At 42.5% G+C, this 20,113-nt stretch overlaps 1 protein-coding gene across 7 annotated transcripts in view; it reads left to right on the top strand.

Moving 5' to 3' along the window:
• Positions 1 to 278: 278 nt before the first annotated feature.
• fli1 (Fli-1 proto-oncogene, ETS transcription factor) overlaps positions 279 to 20,113 on the top strand; it is a 29,563-nt gene continuing 9,728 nt past the window's right edge. Inside the window, exons 1-6 of one of the 7 annotated variants that reach the window (XM_026365411.1) lie at positions 279 to 516; positions 2,222 to 2,327; positions 11,650 to 11,861; positions 12,188 to 12,339; positions 13,697 to 13,900; positions 19,611 to 19,679. In XM_026365411.1, coding sequence (XP_026221196.1) covers positions 2,262 to 2,327; positions 11,650 to 11,861; positions 12,188 to 12,339; positions 13,697 to 13,900; positions 19,611 to 19,679 — 703 coding nt within the window. In that variant the 5' untranslated portion in view covers positions 279 to 516; positions 2,222 to 2,261. Of the gene's footprint in view, positions 517 to 2,221; positions 2,328 to 6,208; positions 6,648 to 6,711; positions 6,812 to 11,649; positions 11,862 to 12,184; positions 12,340 to 13,696; positions 13,901 to 19,610; positions 19,680 to 20,113 lie in introns of those variants that run through there. The other 6 variants (XM_026365427.1, XM_026365405.1, XM_026365419.1 and 3 more) reach the window with 6 other exon arrangements.

Here is a 20,113-nt window from a genome sequence, read left to right as displayed (position 1 = left end):
TTTTTTTGCAGCGGTCTTTGTGGTGATTTTGAAGTCGTCTGGCTCTTTCACCCACACGCAGAATTACACTTGACGGTTGCAGCGTCGTGAATTCACAAATGAATACTAAGGACAAGCAAAAGTTGCACAGAAACATTTAATCGACAGGTTTTGTTTTTTTTTTTTTTTTTTGTTCTTCTCCAAAACACTGCATGTAGGAGATTTATGACGCCTTTTCTCTCCCTGCTTTTCCCTTATTTCATGGTTCAGTGGCCTCTCACGGCAGGCGAGGGGAGGTTTTCTCTCGCTGCTCATTGGTCGCTACTTTCCCATCTCAGTAACGTTTCCATTCATACACCCGGCGCTCCTTTTCAGCCCCTTCCAAAATAACTCACTGTCATCCTCATTGGGAAAACGGCTCTGCCTGGACGGGACTAATTATTTCAAATTGGAGGAGGAACCGGTTAGATCGAAAAAAAAAAAAAAAAAAAACCAAAAGAAACAGAACAGATCAATCGACCGACAACATAACGACAGGTGAGTGAGAAAAAAAACAAAACAAAACAAAACAAAGAGCTGTTTCGCTTTTGCGTCCCGCGAACTCCGCAGCGTGTGCGCACACGCGCAGCGGCAATAAATCATTTGCACTTGTTTTATTACTGGAATTGATGCACAGTTAAAAACAAAAAGCTGCAGATTGAACCGCAATCGATACAACATGCGTCGGGAATGACACCGACAGTGAAAGGAAACTGCAGCCTCCATTTCAATACTTGTGTTTGACAGCATTAGACTCGTTATTTGCAGTTTTCCTTTTTTTTTTTATTTATTTTATTTTTTTATTTGAGTTTGTCTCGAAACTACTAAACTTTTGTCAGCTCACGTCGTCGCAGTCTCGCTTTAGCAGCGTGCGGAGGTCGAGAAGTGAAACGCGCATTGGCAGAAAATGTGCTGGCTCTCGTTTTATGATGGATAACAGCAAGGTAAGATGCTTAAAATGTAACACTAGAGGGGTCCCGGCCCACGGGGCTGTCTTGGAGGAAGGTTCACGCCGTTATTCAACCAGTCCTCCTCTGACTAATTGGCTGCAGATGCGGTGTCCTGTGCTCCTTTTTTACCGCGCAGATATTGGATGCATTTGGGAAACTTTATGAGGCGAGTCCTGCGTTTGCCTGCAGGAGCCGAGAGAAGACGAAATCCAAAGAAAGAAAGAAAAAACAGGTCCCCCCACAAACCTGCCTAACCTGTGCTGCGTTCACATGCAAGCATTTGAAAACTAATCAGAATTGCACTTAAAAAAATAGAAACTCCATTTGTTTTCACTGTTGTTGTTTCTTTCTGGGTCCTGTTTCATTGTTGGCTCCAGATTACAAGAGCATGTGACTTGAATGTATCAGTAATTATAGTCAAATAAAGAGCTGTAAAAAAAATAAAATAAAAGAGGTTGTTGATTGTATATTTACAATCCTGACAGAGCAGGACCTGCATGCTACTGAGAGGGAGAAAGATGTCCCAGAGGCCTTGTCGAGTTATGTGGGCCTTTAATGGTGCGTCCTGACTGTCAATGTACAGGTCCATATACATTCATATGCTTTATCACACAGTCGGTAGAAGAGCCAACTGGGATGGTGAATGCCACCGCCTTCCTAATAACTGCAAAGGGAGGGAAGGGCTAAAGACACCGTCCTCCAAGTGCCCTTTCACCCGAGACTTTGTAAGCTGCACTTATTAAAGCGAAAAGTGTTTCAATATGTGGTGAGCTTCAGGGGAAAAAAAAAAAAAAAAAAAACGTGATGGGGGTTGGGACGGGGGCCTTTTAATTCTTCTTGCAGCCCAGCGACTTGGAGTAATTCATCTGCTAGTGGTGTTATTTTAATTCGTATGTTGTTAATGCGTGGGCAACTGGAGTAATTAAAATAAAACAAGCCAATACCTTCTGGTCACTACTGGAAACGAGCCCGCTGGTTTGGATGAATGACAGTATTGTGAGGCCATTAAGCAAATGCGACTTTCACTTTATTTTGGTGGAAGTGGTAACCCTGTGGTGTGCCCTCACACAACCGAAATGTCTCTCACTGTTTGTTTTACATCACATAGCTGTCATGTCAACTTATGTGTTGATGACAACAAGAAATACTATTACTACTATTACTACTACTATTAATAATAATAATAATAATAATAATAATAAGAAGAATATAAATAATAATAATAATAACTGATTCTCTTTTCTTTTCTGCAGGGCCCATTGGACACTGAGGGGGCCTGTCTGTCGAGTAGACATGTTTCAAACTGTCCCTGACACGTCGTCTTACGTCAAGGTAAGACACCACCGTCTCTTCCAACAGGTAATGTTGAACGGACAAACTGGGCTTTTTTTTTTTTATTTCTAACCACTATGAGCTGAAAAACAAATTTACATGTCCCACCTCATTCTATATCCGACTTATAGAAAATATTTTTAAAGATGCAGATGAAAGTTCAACACCTGTGCACTTGCAGCACATGTCCAGTTTGCTGCTTTTGATGGCCCGTGCATCACCACAGTCCCTGCTGAGACGCGTCTCTGCTGTGGTCCATCTGATATGTCCAGATCGATTTGCCTTTTTGTGTGTGTGTGTGTGTGTGTGTGTACAATCCAAAACATGCTGCTGTTATGGCTCATTATCATGCTTGACGTCATGAATCGGTCCCTCTCTCTCTCTCTCTCTCTCTCTCTCTCTCACCACAGTCCAGAGAATGTAAATAAAGCGCACTGCGCACATCTGGTTTTCACATAAAAAAAAAAAAAACTGCAGCGCGTCACATTTGGCGCTGCGTAAATACCTGCAACTGCACACATCCGAGGCACTCACACCATTATATGATTGTTTTTGACATATACAATATATTCCCCCGCATCATACCCCGCACTTGCACGTTTCTCTCAGCTGTGTCTATGAATTTTTGTCTGGCTGCTGAACTAATCTGACTGCTCGGATTGTGTCTTAATAAAATGACTCATTGTGCACAGAGTAAGGTAGAAGCTTCATAATCAAGTTTTTCTTTTCTTTTTTTTTCCCCCCAAAGGGTACTTGTTAATGTTTAGAAGACTTGCTCCTTTTTGAATAAGGGCCCCTTTCATCCTGACGTGGCGTTTGTGCCACTGCAAAGAGGCTCGGTGTTTCGGGCCTCAGAACAATTATTGATTTGTTGTGAGGTGGTTGAATAGCGAGGAGTGAGATGGAGGTTAGTGGAAGCTCAGCAGGAGGCCGGGTTTTTGAGTTAACTTCCGATTTTACATCGTTTGCATCTCATCATCTTCTTTGATTTGCTGCGGAAATGCAACCTAGATTATTCTGTTTCATTCTCCCCTGGAGTCAGGGATGGAGTGTGTGTGTGTGAGTGTGTGTGTGTGTGTGTGTGTGTGTTTGCGTGCAAGCGCTGTACTGACTTATTCACATTCAAGGAGGTATTGGTCAGAATGTGGCACGCCTCGATACAAAATTTAAAAGAAATATTCTTCATTCAAGCGAATCCACGGCCAAGCATTTGGTTTTGTTTGGTTAAGGCCAGGCGAGACTGGAACTCTCCAATAAAAATAAATCTCAAATTAATTATGGCCTAGAGCGAGGGGCCAGACAGTTCGTGCTCAAATGTGCTGCAGACTCCACATTTTGCCTTCAGTATTTTGACTCGGGCTGTCTTATAGCCTGAGAGAAGGAATGGTCTGAATACAAGTCTGCAGTCTAATAAACAGCAGGCTCACGGGGACCGGGACTATTTCTTTGTTGGAATAACACTCCGCCGTAAGGTTTCTCACAGCGCTCAGCAAAGGATGCATCATATCAGAAATGATGGTTTGATAAAGAGTTGCAAGTCATGTTGATGACAAAGAAAAAAAAAACATTAAATTAGATTCACAGACTTCACAGTAACAGTGCGGTTTGATAGAAGAGACAAAACAACTGTGGGACGTTTCACACATGAGTGTTTAATTGCAATATTATTTTTTTTTAGAAGCAAATGCAGTGAGTTCGTGTGATTCAGAACTTTCTCAACACGTTGTCAAGAAAAATAAACTTTATTGAAGGAACATTTTAAGCTAATTATTCCCTTCTGACAGATGTGTTCTGGCTTGTGAAGCCTGTGGGATAATATTTTCATATTTTCATATTAAGACCCTGAACCAAATTCTCCTCATGCACTTCATCGTGGATCTTCATGTTGAGATGTAGCAGAAAGGATGGACTTTACAATTAGAGGGCTTCTGAACATACACTCACCATAGTGTCCGCCCACCTCTGGCTTGTTGCCCCATCCGGAGAGACAGAGGAGCTACTGGCTCGTGGTGTAAGGAAGAAATGTCTGGCTGTCTAGTTCCAGCGTCGAGCCAGATGTTCTGTGGTTCGCTGTGTAAACCAACTTGCATCTGTTTATTGGCCTTCCAAAATGTTTGTTACCACTGTATTCATTATGGTCTCGGTAGGTCTTGTACCCCCAGTCTCCCTAACAGGCTTTATGTTTCAAGGTATTTGCATACAGACAGGGAGTCTGAGGGTTTAGTGTCATCTGAAAAGCATCCTGTGAATTTGAAGCAGCCTTTCGTAACTTCGTTTTATGCAATTATTTGCAGAATCTAAAGCAGCTTTGGCTTCTGCAGTGCGATGGAGGGCAAACTTCATTTGTTATTAATGAAGACTGATGGCAGAAATCCAAAGAAGCACATCCCACTATCTAACAGACAGGAGGGGATCGTTTAAGATATGAGTATTTGTGGTCACAGAGCCCCGTGTGGTGATCACCAACCCAAGATCACAGCACAAGCACCTCTTTAATTTGCCACTTAATCACCAGCGCCTACAACGCATTGAGTGCATGAAAACCTCAGACGCTGGAATGTATAGAAAAACAAAAAAAGAAACCAAACCAGTCATCGAAGAGTTAAACAAGGTGTCTCCCTTAATTACACGAGTCTGAACTGGCCTCAGGCAGGAGAAGCCTTGACCCTTAGCAGGATCCAGATGTGGTGGTCCCCAGGGTGGGGGCCCACAGCCCGACCAGACCCCCAAGTTGAGAGCAGACAGGCCGGCCCTGCTGTCAGTCGCTGCAGTGGCTCGGTCTCTGTTTGTCCACTCAGAGGTCTCACCCCAGGGTAGAATCTAAACACGGCAAATAAAAATATCATCAGTATTTAAACGTAGCCCTGTGACATCACTGGACACCATAAAACTGACACTGGAAGCAGATACATCAGTTTTCCTGATACCGGTGCAATGATCTCTGTTTTTCCAAGTTGGGGTTCTCAAGCTTGTTTTAAAAATCCCTGAAACAATGAAAGTAGTTCAATTTGAGTGAAGGTGGATTTTTGAGGCTCTCTCTCAAAAAAAAAAAGCCTTGTCATGGAGACTTTATTGTTTGCTGTTGTTCATTTGTCTTCTGAAAGCAGCAGGCATGTATTGCAGTGTGACTGGTCTGTCTGCTACTTGCACTACAATTATGCTCAGAATTGATGAGGGCAATTTAATGGGGTAGATGTAAAGAAAATACCTGTGTGGGGGGTGGGGGAGATTTATATTGTGGATTCAGGCAGGCATAGATAGAAAGTAAGGCTGCAGTAATAGTAGTAGCAGTAGTAGTAAAACAAAAAAAAACATGCATTTGTGTTGAGTGTTCAAGTGTGCTTTTGTTGAGGAGGGCTGCATTTCAATTCATTCACTCTGTGCGGATCAGCAGACGCACACGTGTAGAGCAGACCCTCAGACTATAGTGCGGTCAGGAGCTGAATGCTTGGATTTTATTAATGGTGTCTCAGGAAAACTTCACAGAGACTTCACGTAGAGCTGAAACACACACACACACACACACACACGCACACGCACACACATACACATACAAAAAAAAAAAAAAAAAAAAAGACAAGGTTACAAAAACCTTGTGCCAAAGATGTCCAGGTTTCTTTCCTCTTTTGATTAAATGCTCTATCAGCAGTTAAAGCTGAAGAAGCGTCTGTCCACATCCAGCTGGGATCTTTATTGAATGTATTACTTCACCCATGAATTATAGAACAAACCGGACAATGCGCTTATTTACAAAGGGATGGCCAGATGCAAAGTGTAGGCGTGAACCAAAAAAAAAAAAAAAAAAAAAAAGTGCTCTTGAACATGGGATAACATAACTTTAAGAGTGTCCTGCGACAGCGAACCTCACCCAAGAAAACCTCAGTGGATGCGTGGATGCGTGTAGACATAATTCATAAGTCGAACAAAATAGTAAACCCTGCCACACCATCTGTGGCATTACTGGGAAAGCAAAACACACAGCACTATTTTACAACAGGCTACGCAGCAATGGCTGTGCACAACGCAGGCAGCCATCCTGTAAATATTTCCGAGCAGAAAAACATAACAGCGGAGCGAACACTCAATTGTTTTCCCTGCTTATCTCTCTGGGACAGTATCCTGCTTTTTTGAAGGCAGGGCTTTTGGTGACACACAGCTTCCTTCTCAACCTTCTCAACAGTGGTGACTTCACTTCCCAAATTTAGGGGAAAGAAAAAACTCAATCCGGTAAAAGTGTCTCTTTCTCTCCGCCACATACCGGGGGCTGGAATTAATTCAGGAGCGTGTCATGTTTGGGATATTGTTGGGGTCCGCTGAAAATTGCGCAAAATGGACGGAACTATTAAGGTAAGGGTGGAGAACGGGGTGTATGAGTTTGTGGGAGACTGCTTTTTCGGAGTTGCGCCTCCTTTTTTAGGCAATGGGTTGAAATGCCCCTCTGTGTTGGTCTGTGAGCTGGGACCTCCAAGCTGACGACGATGAGCGCCTTTTTTCCCTCGGTCTGAAAAGGGGTAACCACATATCCTTCTTTTTCTTCTTTCTTTGAAAGTATCCCATTCCTTTCTTTCGATAAGCTGCCTGGTTGCGAGGATCCTCTACAGTGTGGATTTAAGGCTAAATCAGAATCACGCGTTGGATTTTGGGGGGGACCAAGCGCACAATTACGCACGTCTGGAAAGACATAAGGGATTGGCAGTTTGTGTCAGACAGCACACTGTAGACTCTAGTTTCATGTAGGTATAAGTAACCCCGTCGGTTCGACGATTTGCTTTAGTATGGGCAGCAGGAATTGAGCAATAGCCATGTCTGGATGTACCGCTGGATACGATGTGTCGAGCTGCGCAACAGCGGTGTGGCACGTCGCCCGGCTCGGTCCACAGATCCTGTCGTAGGTCAAAAGAATGTGATGCTTTGGTATTTGATATTTGTTTTGATTTTGTTTGGGATGTTTTTGTTGTTCATTAATGTCAACGCTTTCCCCTTCGCCGCGGGACAAGCATTTTGTCAAAGCGTAAGGAAAAACTATCATTTGGTAACTTCACGCGGTAACTGTTCAGTTTGCAACACTTCAAACCGCACGGCTTCACAATGATACCCTGGCTTGTTCCTTATATAGTTGCACAACTATTTTGAAATGGTGTGTTGGTAGTCGACAGCGCTGGTCTACATTAACTTTGGCTACCGGCCCCCGACAGTCAAATTCCAGCTGCATTATGGCTCCAGCCACCAGATGTTGAATGGCAAGTCTCTGTTCGTTCGCTCTTCGATTCGTGTCCTCCGGTTAACAAGTGTGAGCTGAGAACGATGAAGCATCTGCGTTCACTGTCGCGTCTCGTTTTCTTTTTTGGAAATTTAAAGTAGCGGGTTTGTGGCGACAGGGTGTGGTGTGAGTTTTGGAAGAGTGTAAACGTTGGCCAGACCAAAAAAAAAAAAAAAAAAATGTTAGGCTGCATATAGTCACTTCATCCCGTCATTTACCGCTCGCAGCGCTGTGACTGTGCTGTAACGTATCGAGGATGAATTTCAACGCTGCAAGACTTGACTGTCTCAGCCTGGATGTTTGCAACAAATCAAGGAGTTGTGTGAATCAGTGTAATCGTAATTGAGTCCTTGGGTATACATGACTGGCTGCTAACTGCATTTATGCTGGCTTAAAGAAAGGAAGTGCTCTCTAGCCATGAGAGTTTCCCGTTCTGCACAATCTTTTCCTGACAGGTTTCCTCTTCCTCCTTAAACAAAAGACAGGAATGCCCCCCCCCCCCCCCCCCCCCCCCCCCCCCCCCCCCCCCCCGATGGGTGGCTCCTGCCAGATGACTGTGTGTGAACGCCAAACAGACACACGTGTAGTCTGGATGTAGAGCTATTGCATGTATCCAGCCTGCTCCAGACGCGTCGTGACGCATTTTGGGACATAGACTTGCCTCATGTAAACACAGCAGAGGTGACTCCCAGCAGGTGTCACACTCACACAATGCTTATAGCAGTGATTGCAGCTTCACAGCTGAGCCATGACTTATTTTTCCCTTTGTCTGAGCCTCTATAGAAGTATACATTAATAAAGCAGAACCTTGAACCTATGAACTTCAATGGCACAAGAATCAGCTTAATTCATTGGGTTATAGCTCAGGACCTCAGGTGGCATTCATGTTTTTTTGAAATATAACTTTAAAGACTAAACAGTTTTTATTTTAGGAGCTTTCTAGAGTTTTTTTTTTTTTATTGAACATGTTAGATTCTAGTTTATATATGTAGTTTTCATGACAAATGTGTCTGTGCTGCTTTAAAATTCGCAAACGTCACTGTGGACATTCTGATAAAGTAAAAAAAAAAAAAACATTTTCCAAGTATAACTGCTCGTAGCCATTACTGTCAGTACTGTATGTGTGTGTTCCTCACAGATACTGGAAAGAAAACACCAAAAACTGGCACTGGTCTGTCATCCTTTCAGTGTTTCAGAGTGTTGCGCTCCTATTTTTAAAATACCACTGCAATCTTGATAAACACACACCACTTGCCAATCATGGTTTCAATTGCGCAGACTGATATGTCACTGGAAATACAACGTTCAACAGTCAAAGTAATTGACTTAGCCCTTATCAGGCTGTAATGAGACATTCCCTCACTCTTCTACACTTTATCATCCACAGACTAGCTGCTGTGCGCTGCTCAGATAGCGAGGCTTGCTGCCATTGTGCCAACTATATGATGGATCCACTGATGAAATCACTGGAAAATCTAATTCTGGCGATATAGTTGAATGTTGTGGAGAGGTTCCTCTTTTTCATTTGCTCATTAACCTGAAGTTTAGGCCTAGATGTTCTACCAGTGAGAAGGAAATTTTAATATGATACCTAACATTTCCTTTAATTTTGATTCACATTCATCTGGTATAAAAACTACTGGTGTAATGAGGCATTTTGTATCCCCACATAAGTTCAAGTTAAAATGAATATAGTCCTTTTGTCTGTGTGTATAATGTGTAAAGCCGTTACTGGATAGATAAGAGGTTTGAACATGCTGCCTTTTTTAACTCACTGTTAAAATTGAGTTGGTGACAGAGCATCCCCGTCATTTACTGTCTCTGTAGGATTTGTGTAGATGCGTACACATATACACATGCACTCAATCTCCAGTCGTATCAGTGAAAACCTTTGCCACGAAATGTCACATTTCTAATTTAAACAGACACATGCAAAGACTTTCTTCTCTTGCATGAAATGACTTAGACAGGAATGGCACTGAAGTTATGTTAGATCATGGGGATTACGGTTTTCATAAAAGTAACATTTCAGGGAATGCAAACAGCTACATGTTGGAAATATTGATCAATGAATATCAAGTAGCATTTTTCCCCCCTGAAGCAGATATGTGGCATTTTGGAATGAAATAATTCAGCCCTCAGGGATTAGACACGTCTCAGTCTGATCTGTGCCATTAGATCCCATCAGATCCAGATGTGCCTCAGACCCAAGCCTAATCCTCCCCAGAGTCATATGACTGTAATCATTTCACTTGATATTCTGACTTATTGTCCTTTGCTTTTTTTTTTTTTCCCTTGAATTTTTTTTTTAAACAATGATGGATGGGGCAAAAATGAAAACGGCTAAATAATAAAGTCATTGTTAAATAGCATCAGCTAGTTTCTGGGTCTGACGTAGTGGCTTCTATAAGCGATAAGTGAATAGTGACATTTGAAAATGTAACACACTGAGTAAACAATCAACGCTTGACTTTCAAGACAGTGCACGAGGAGCATGTTGAAACCATATAATATCTTGGCCAGCCGTGTGTTTCTGCGTTTGTTTTCTTTAATAAACTTACATTGCTCCAGCTGAGCCACAGCAGAGGGGTCATTGTATCTGTGACCCCCCCCTTTGCTTCTGTTGAGTCTTCAGCTGTGGAGTAAAGCCCAAGGCCCAGACAGGACAGACACATCAGGGGCTGACAGGGGACTTTTTGGATCCAGTGAAGTTAAGAACGTACTTAAAATGGGTGGGAGAAAATGATTACACAGCCAGCATTCTGGGGAATTTATTTGGGATATTTTTATAATGTCGGCATATTTAGTAAATGATGCGACGGTCACATTTTTATAGCTTGTTTTGTTTTGTTTTGTGTGTAAGCCTTTAATGAAAAAAGTAGAGTGGAATTAGAAAGCACGATCAAAGTATGTTAGATGTGCCCAATCTAACAACTCTTACTCCACTGTGGGCATGATTGAAGTCGTCCTAAAATCAACAGGAAGCTACCGTTGCTATGTGGGCTGTAAACACAAACTATTTAGGATGCCAGACTTTGATATGACCTATAACTGCTCATAATTACCATAAACAAAAATACACAAGAGATTGAAAATTGGACATCATACTTTTCTGGGTAGTGTCAAGTGGAAGACTGAAGTTGGTCATGTTGTATTCTTATCATTCTTAAGAAATTAACAAATAACCCCCTGTAAGTTGTGCATAATGAATCTATTCTGCTAATGTTTGCATCCTTGGTTTTTCGCTTTACTACACTGGACATTCGATTAACTTACTTTTAATTTAGCATCAGAAAGCAGTGACTGACTAGCTGGTGTCCAGCTTGTCTCACAATAGTAAATGTAATCAAAAAACAAACATTTATACAAAAGTGGGGTCTCCCATTAAAGTTCACAAACAAATTAAAACCAGCTCATATCTGGCCAAACCAAACTAAGAGTGACAGGAATGTAAGTTAACAATGTTTGTTTGCTTTCATGTGGTAACCGAGACATCTAGAACGAAGCATGTGTAAATGAATTCAAGGAACTGAGAAATAATTTCACAGATCATGTTTAGCATTGCTGACATCAGTACGCTCCCAGGACACTACTGATGTCAGCAAGTTCTCTATTGACCTAAAGTTTGGTACTGTATGTTACAGACTTGTTGAAAGACTGTTAACAAATGCAGTCTTTTCGTCCATGTTGTGACTGCATTACCATATTTCAAATGTAAAATGAAAAAGAAGAAACAAAACAAAACAGAACACATCTTTATTTTTCTGTGATTAAACTTTACCAACCACAACCACCTCCTGTCACAGGGCTAGGATTAAGGAAACATACTAAACTAATCATTAGGATATTTGCTTTGCAATGATTCCATAAACATGGATTGATGGTAATGGCGTTATAAACTGTAAAATGACTATATAATGCACATAGTCATGAAATGAACTGTATCGTGTATTCAAGTGGAGTCACTTTATTTATATAGGACATGTAAAACAGCTGTTGACAGTGTATTTTAGTTAGGATTGTCTTGCTCACAGACTTATACACTCAGTCGAGAAAGACATGCTAAGTATTCGTTTTTTCCACCTACAGGAGGCGCTATCAGTGGTGAGTGAAGACCAGTCCTTATTTGAGCCTCCATACGCTGCTGCTGCCCCTCTCCCTAAGACAGACATGACTGCATCTGGCACACAGGACTACGGCCAGACCCACAAAATCAACCCCTTACCCCCACAGCAGGAGTGGATCAACCAACAAGTGCGGGTCAATGTCAAGAGAGAATATGAGCACATGAATGGATCCAGGTAGGGCATGACAGCCACTTCCTGTCTTACATTCCTCTGTGTTTTATGAGATGTTACTTTTTATAATCTTTATAATTTTATTCAAGACACATTGGACATTTGTTGTTCATTAAAAACAGCTACTGCTGTCATTTGTCATTTAGCAGGCCGTTTCTTTACGACAGCTAACCTTCACTTTTGCTTCTAATCTTCATTATAATTGGCCCTGGCCACGGCTTAAATATCCCATGCCAAAGTCAATGGCTGGAAAAGAAAACCAACACACCCAATTTATCTGCTGATAATATTTTTACAACTTAACTTGTACATGTGTGTTTATGTAGCAGGGAGTCTCCAGTGGACTGCAGTGTGGGTAAATGTAATAAGCTGGTGGGGGGTAACGACACATCTCAAATGAACTATGGAAACTACATGGACGAGAAGAATGCCCCTCCTCCCAACATGACCACGAATGAGCGAAGAGTCATTGTACCTGCAGGTAAGAAGACCTTTTCCACCAACAGTCTAATAAAAACATATTATATCTGACATGAGATTGATCATTTGGATTGTGCCTGTATTCATAAAGGAGTGTATCTGTATATTCACTCCATATTTATACAGGTGCAAATTGTTCTAGCAGTTTTTCCTGTGCTGGTGCTGTGGGTACAGACAGAATCACTCTTCTGCTTTGGTATCATTTTGCCAATGCAGTAAATGTTTTATGAGGACTATTTTTATTTAACTAGTTCACAGAGTAAAGCATTGTTCCAGTGTTTTATGTCACCCGTGGGAGCACAGCTGATTGCATGCAGGTAGATATGTCTGTTTGTCTGCCAGACCCATATATTCCTGCACTGCTTTCACAAATTCTAGTTTTCAGTAAGGTAAATAATGTAGTCCGGGGAGTAACAAGTGCAGTTTCAGGGAAAAAAGCCTTTAGAAAAATTATTTTAATGCGTAACTTGATTATGCTGTTACACCAAAGGCGGAGAGCCAGAGGGAATATTTTCCCAAAAAGGAGGACATGTTATTCATTTTAAATGAAACTGTATTGAACCTGGGCATCACGGTGGTGCTGTTAGCACCGTCACCTCACAATTTGGAAGACTTGGGTTTGAATTCGCCGGTCAGTCGGGTGCTTTTCGGTAGAGTTTGTATGTTCTCCTCTTGTTTGCGTGGCTTCCTCCCACCATCCAAAGCTATGCGTGTTAGGTTAATTGGTGACTCTAAATTGCTCAGGTGTGGATGGTTGTCTGCCTCTATTTGTCTGCCCTGTGATAGACTGCGTACCTGTCGTACGTATCCCTGGTGTAGCTGGGATAGGCTCCAGCACCCCGGTGACACTGAAAAGGAAAAGCAGTTAAGATAACAGATGGATGATTAGAAACGTTGTAAATGTTTCATTTTAAAGGCTATTGAAGTGTGAGCACTCAGCCAATGCTGCCAGACAAGGACACTTGTCCATTATTCTACTAATAGGAACTCTACATCTAGGCCACAAGTGGTAAATTCAGAGGTTTGGTTTCCAGATTGGCTGTGCCATATATGAGACTGGATCAAGTTGCAAGCAAAACTTGCAAATGTTTTGGTTTGTTTTAGCTTTCTTTGTTGTCAGATTTGACCAATCAAATCATTCTCCAAGTTTGACAAATCACAGGATGGGATTTTAGAATTATTAATCCTATGTTAGTCCTGTCAGGCACACTGGACCCATGAGATTTAAAAAAGGCAAAAATATACAGGACCTTAGTGAGATATGAGATTCCGTCGGCTCTATCCCCCCCTTCTGTCTGTCCACAACTAATAATTTAACTGTCAATACATTTTCTCTCTCTTGTTTTGTCTTACTGCAGACCCATCATTGTGGTCCCAGGATCATGTGCGCCAGTGGCTAGAGTGGGCCATTAAGGAATACGGCCTGCTAGAGATAGACACGACCATGTTTCAGAACACAGACGGCAAGGAGCTCTGCAAGATGAGCAAAGAGGACTTCCTCCGGCTCACTACCATGTACAATGCCGAAGTGCTTCTCTCTCATCTCAATTACCTCAGGGAAAGTAAGTACGCCTTGTAAAAATGAGTTTAATGATAAATAAAGAGGGATAATCAAGAGAGATGGTGAATCATATTAAATTGATTGATCATTTTTTTAGTACACGGAAAAGAAAAATGAGAAAAAAAACTCCAAAAACTCAGCAAATGCTGACTTTTTTGACAGCAAACAGCAAAAGGACGTTGATGTTCTGTCACCAATGTCTTCCTGCTATTCACGCTGTTTGTGCCTAAGCTGAAGGCATCCATCTTTGAAAGAAAAAAAAATGCTCAGGGTTAAAATCAACTTTCAATCAAAACACTAGCCTCTTTTCATATACTTTCCTCTGTGTTTGGGGAGAAGTGAGAATGAACAAATGCCAAGGCCGCACAAATAACATGACACGTTTTTTTTCTTACCACACCGTATTCATATTACCGTCAATAAACAATGAAAATACTTTTTACTGGAAACTCATTTCAACGTTATGTCTACCCAGTATTCAGCAGAGTTTGGAAACCAAGATGTTTTTTTCTCCTCTTAAGATAACCATCGACTACATCCCCCACTACACTTTGCAGTGCCTTATTCCATGTGGTCCACAGAAAGATGAAGCCCAGGTGCATTGCCTCAGGAATCACGCTAGGCCTGTATGTTCAGCACAGAAAAGAAAGCTGATCTGCAATTTGCAATGGAAGCAGCTAAATTTGAGCCTCTTACCTTTGAAGACAACCTCGATGCAATCCAGCTACAAATGTTTCAGTTAGGAAGCAAAGCCAATTTTCTGAGGCACTATGCAGATTGCATTTTAATATAAGATGTAACATCTGGTATGGTTGCTGGTTTGAATACACAGTTATGTCTAGTTCATACAACAGAAATGTCAATTATTTACTATGAAAATAAGCAGATAAGTAATGTGATTGTTATATGCAGAGGACAAATGTGTTATTCAACTAGTGCGAGCTGCGTCTGCTGTGGCTGCAGAGTATCATGACACCACGTTGGGTGGAGTGACTGATGGCTCAACTAAATTTAACATTACTCCCAAAAAATTGCGATGGACCTCTGAGTGATGTAATGGGAAACTGTATTTTGTGGGTGTCAACAGTTTTCTCTATGCACGGCGTCTGGGCAGAGAGAGATGCTTGTCATGAGTATAACAGCCTCATTGTGTAGAGCTGCAGCGGGTGGATCTGTCTGACTGCCACTGGGCACACTCCGCAGAGCAGTTTTCATTATGGCCACTGGCTGCAGGACTTAGCCACGACTTAGGCGTGCTGCGCCACGACTCTGCCTATTGGTGCGCTTTTTTTTTTTTTTTTTAACCTTGTATGTTTTGGAGACAGTAAAGATGTCTCGGGAATCCTCTTCAGTTGCCAGTTGAAATTGCTTTGGATGCATTCCTAACACTCAAAGAGATGAATGCTCCCGATCCGTGCCTGGACTGACTGACCTGTTTTGGTACAGCTCTCTGAGAGGCGAGCAGTGTGTATTATTGACACTGGGACCCTAAGGGCAAAAGAAACCATGTTAGTAAATTAATGTCCAAGGAAGACTGAGGAGGAAGAGAAGGAGGAGAACAAGGAAGAGGAGGAGGGTAGAGGCTTTACGCACACCCTACAGGGGCTGATGATTTGGAAACTAAAGCCATTCTCTCTTCTGCCCCCACAGCACAAACAAACACAATCATAGATGAGGAGCAACTCCATCCAGAAAATAGACCTCTGGCTTCACTCACAAGAGTTGGCCTGAGGTTCCAGAGTACAGAAAAATAGAGTAGGGTAAAGGCTGAGCCGGGCTCTGGAAGTAGTAATGATTACAGGTCATGTAATGTCTTCCCCATTCGCCACTATTTCCTACTTTAGCCCTCATCTTCCTCCAAAAGATGAATGGTCCAGGGGGGTATTGCAATCATTTTATTCACATCTGTGTGCTTCGTGTATGTTTGGTTCTGTTTATTGAACCTCTGATTAACATTCCTCAGACTCATTAAGCCCTGCATGTACACTCTACACAGGGCAGGGACACACTTCCCCACCCTACAGCCATACCATAACAAAACATTCCTGCCACGTCATGCACAGAAATATCACTCAGACACCCACACTGGTGCAACCGCGGGCACAATCTGAATATCTGTCTGGCTCTCCAGTTGCTTGCAGTAACAAGGGTAGTTGCCCATGCATTATTTTGGCCTCATTGTTGGTCACTTATCCAGATTTTTATAAGCGATGGCTGCCCGCACCCCAATGTGCTTTCAATTTGGGGCGCAATTTGAGAATTTGTTCAAATTAGTCTGTCAGGGAGGGACCATGGACTGTTTGCTTTATCGCACCCATGTAGGTCGGTTTGATACCACATGTGCTGCAAACAGAGCAGAGCAAAAAAACCTCAGACAATGACTGGATCCTCCGACACACAGAGATGCGAGAAAAGAGGGGAAAGAAACAGAGGGGAGAAGTAGAAACAGAAATGAAAGGAGGCAGAGAAGAGAGAAAGCAATGAGAGGAAGATCTAAAAAAAAAACCCATAATGGTATAAATTAGATGAAGATACATAATTGGACAGATTTCAGGAGAGTGTCAGCCACCAAAACCCTTAGAAAGCAAGTGTGAGATAGATTAAAAAAAAAAAAACACAAACTGTTGGCTCATTTCCATTTCTGTAGAACTGCACGGAAACCGTCTGAGGTGGTCATGATGAAGTGCTGTTGGAGAATAGCAATAGTTCTGTTTCCCAGCTGTCGCCGTTGCTTGTGTGTTTGGATGGATTTACAGCGAGGGAGTCAAGACAGAGAGAGAAGGAGAGAGAGAGAGAGAGAGAGAGTGATAAGTCTGGGCTTCTGCACTGTTGCTGCTCGATCCAGAGTGGGGGACATTCTCAAGCCCTCAATAGTTTATACAGACCATAAACATCTGGGCTTGAAGGCTGAGTAGGGAAAAAGGAGGTCTGGAGAGCTCTCTCTCTCTCTCTCTCTCTCTTCTTCTTTCCCTATCTCCCTCGCTCTCTCTCCTCTTTCTCCCCTCACAACATTTTTATTGAGCTCCCCTTGCATTAGTTCTTTCTATTGGCAGATTATCACTGGTGCACAGGGGCTCAACAGTCTGGCTGCGCGCCCTTTACTGTTAGCTGTCTGCTGTTAGCCACCATTACAGAACAGTCTGTGGCTGCTCACTTGTCTGCTGAGGTTCAGACACTTAGCACTGCAGGAATTTATGTGCATATCACATTAACATAAGTGGAGGTGGGTAATAAGCAGTTGCTATTCGTGTAAACACTATGATGAGCTCCGCTCTAATTGAAGCTACCCGCTTAGATGCATATTTGTTGTACTTGGAACCCAATTGCTTGTTAAAGAATGTTAATATCGGGCTTTTCTGGGAAACCTTGAAATATAGTCCAACCACGTTTTTTAACTTTAATGACAAAAAGCTTTTAATTTTGTTGATTAAGGATTAATTTTATAGAAAGTTAGCAGCATTCGGTCCTTTACGATTAGTGGATGAAAACAATTGAATGGGTAGTGTTGGGCAGCTTTCATTTGTAGACTTCAAAAACTTGTTAGAAACCCAAACAGGTCAGTGTCAGATTCACTAATCCATATCTGAGCTTTGATTAAGACATAAGAACATTTGGTTTCAGCCTTTGTCACTTTACTTCTATAAAGAAACAGCCTGTGCTGTTGATGCTCTTTGTGCAGGTGCTAAAGGTTTGAGGAGGCAGATAAACTTTTGTCTTCCCTGACTGGCTAATGTAAGCCACTGCTGACATTGCTGTGACCGTTGTACAGTAGGTTTCTCAGCATAGACCTGAGAAGAAGTCCTGTGGACTGAATTTAATTTGTTGCTGCTATTAAGACATACAGAGGAGATCCTATAATATGGAGCTAAAAGGATAACATAATGCTTACTGGAACCCATCCGGCTACTTGGAGGTGCCAAGACTGCCAAAACTTGGTGACTCCGACCCAAACCACATACTTAAGCCAATTGTGTGATCAACAGAATAAACAGAAGTCTCTAATAAAGGGTTATCGCAATGCTAAACAAGCCCCCAAGATCCCTGTCAGTATTGTGTGCATGTCAGACTGGAGGACGGGGCCTTTAGAGAAAACTGTTTGTGGGTGTTATGTAATGTAACAGACTCTGAACAGATGTGATTGCGTAGGGAAAGAGAGAGTGAGGGTCCTAGAGACTGAACACTGGCCAGTCCTCCCACTGTGCTGTCAGATTACGGGGACGTGTTTGTTTTCCGAGCGAGGAAGAGGCTGTCCAAATAAATAGGTAACACAGCCAAGACTCCCTCCACCAAACTATCAGCCGTGGTGTCTCGCATGCTCTCTCTCTCTCTCTCTCCCTCGCCCCTGCGCTCCCACTCAGCCTCACTCGCCGCCATACAGCAGTCCTGAATTTCTCTGTGGGATGGTTTGAGGTTTTCTCAGCAATGCTGCCTGTTTGCCTGTCTGGGTCAGCCCACATATGTGGCACACAGTAGGAAAAGGGTTAACGGCCCCTTCCTCCTCCCTCCTCTCCCTCCTCTCCCTCTCATTTTCTGTCAGTCTGTTCATCTTCCTCTTACACTTTCTTCCTCATTCCAAAGATGGTGCTTCGGTGGCTCGCCTGCCCCTGTGCGCTTACACTCACACACGTGTGGAATTATTTTTGTAGGAGAAGCTGCGTTTGATTGCTGTGCAGGGACCCTGTCTCATACAATGGCTGCCCTGTTCTGAGGCCCCTAGGTTTCTAAACTAGACCCAGAGCCTTGGGGGTGCTGCGGAGTAGGTAAAAGTGGGAGGGGTGGGGTGTTGGGAGGTTAGAATACATTTGTAGAGCACCCCACTCTTCCCCCCAGCCACCCCCTAAAAAAACAGACCCCTAGTCTGCCACTATGGGCCCCTTCACCCCTTCAGCCTTAGCACCAGCAGCTCATTGAGTTAAGGAAGGGTCCTGCATCAAATATCTAGAAAAGCACATTGCAAACTTGCTTTTTTTGTTGTTTGTTTGTTTGTTTGTTCTTTTCAGATTGCTCCATTCAGAAAAAGATATCTGGCCTAGTCAGCAGCTCCCCATAGCTGCCTTAGCGTTAAATCTTTACGCTCCCTATGTAGTAGCTGTTCTTGTGTTTTCTCTTTGCATTTTTGGGTCTGTTTTTCCACTCGCTGATTTATGCCTGGGGGCAGCTAAAATTAAGAGAGCATTTTGGTGCCGCCCAGGGTGCCTGTGTAAGTGGAGGAATGCAGTCCAGAGTTCTGCTCCATAAGGTGAAATGAATAGGCAACCATATGTAGAGTCTCTGCCTCTCCAACTTTATTATTCACAAGCAGGGTGTGCAGTTAAAATGCTGACAAGCGATGGGGATTTTCCTTTATGTAAAGGACTGGCTGTTTGCTGGATTTACTTTATTTGGGATAAGATTTATGTTTCATGAATGACTTTCCTTCTGAGATGATTTTCTCAGAAGATCGGGAACACAATTCAAGAAATGAAAAGGAATATTGTGCTTCTTTAAAGTAACTGAGTTGATTCGTCTACTGCCATCTGCTGGCTAGTGTTGTAATCTTCTTCAACACGAGTACACTAGACACAGAACTACAGTTTTATTTATTGCATTTCTTTTTAACAGTGGGTTATAATCTGCAAGATGAGTTGTTCCACACCAAGTAATAATAAGTTATATATAGATGAGACATTTTTTGATCTTACTGTTCTTCCTTTTATCTCATGTTATTACAGGTAGCTCATCATTATCCTACAACGCGCCATCTCACACAGACCCATCCCCACGCCTGGCTGCCAAAGAGGGTAGGAGCCCTTTTTTTTCTACCCTATTCTCTATTCATGTGTCTGTATATTTGCACTGGTGTAACTGTTTTATGTCATGGGAGTGAAGTATATCAGGGAGTTCTGTTTGTGCTTCACACTACCTGCTTTAGACAGACATAAAAAAACAAATGCATGCACGGAGCACATGCACTTGAGAATAAAGACCCCTCACACAAACCTAAAGCATGTGTAGTCACTGAGTGGCACTGACGAAGCTCTGGGCAGGTGCTTCTTTTGTGTTGGTAAAATAATATGTGCCAAGCTGCTGCTGCAGACTGTGCTATTCAGACCTGCTCCCTTAACATTGTGACAACACGATGTAGCTCTGAGGGAAGAGGAAACTTGAAATAGAGGCGTATTTACGACAAGACACTACCCACAGCAGCAGGGGCAAGTGCAGACTTTCAATTAAA

This window comes from Anabas testudineus, chromosome 13 (genome assembly GCF_900324465.2).
Source record: "Anabas testudineus chromosome 13, fAnaTes1.2, whole genome shotgun sequence".
Lineage (NCBI taxonomy): Eukaryota > Metazoa > Chordata > Actinopteri > Anabantiformes > Anabantidae > Anabas > Anabas testudineus.
This window is presented reverse-complemented; position numbering and strand designations above follow the sequence as displayed.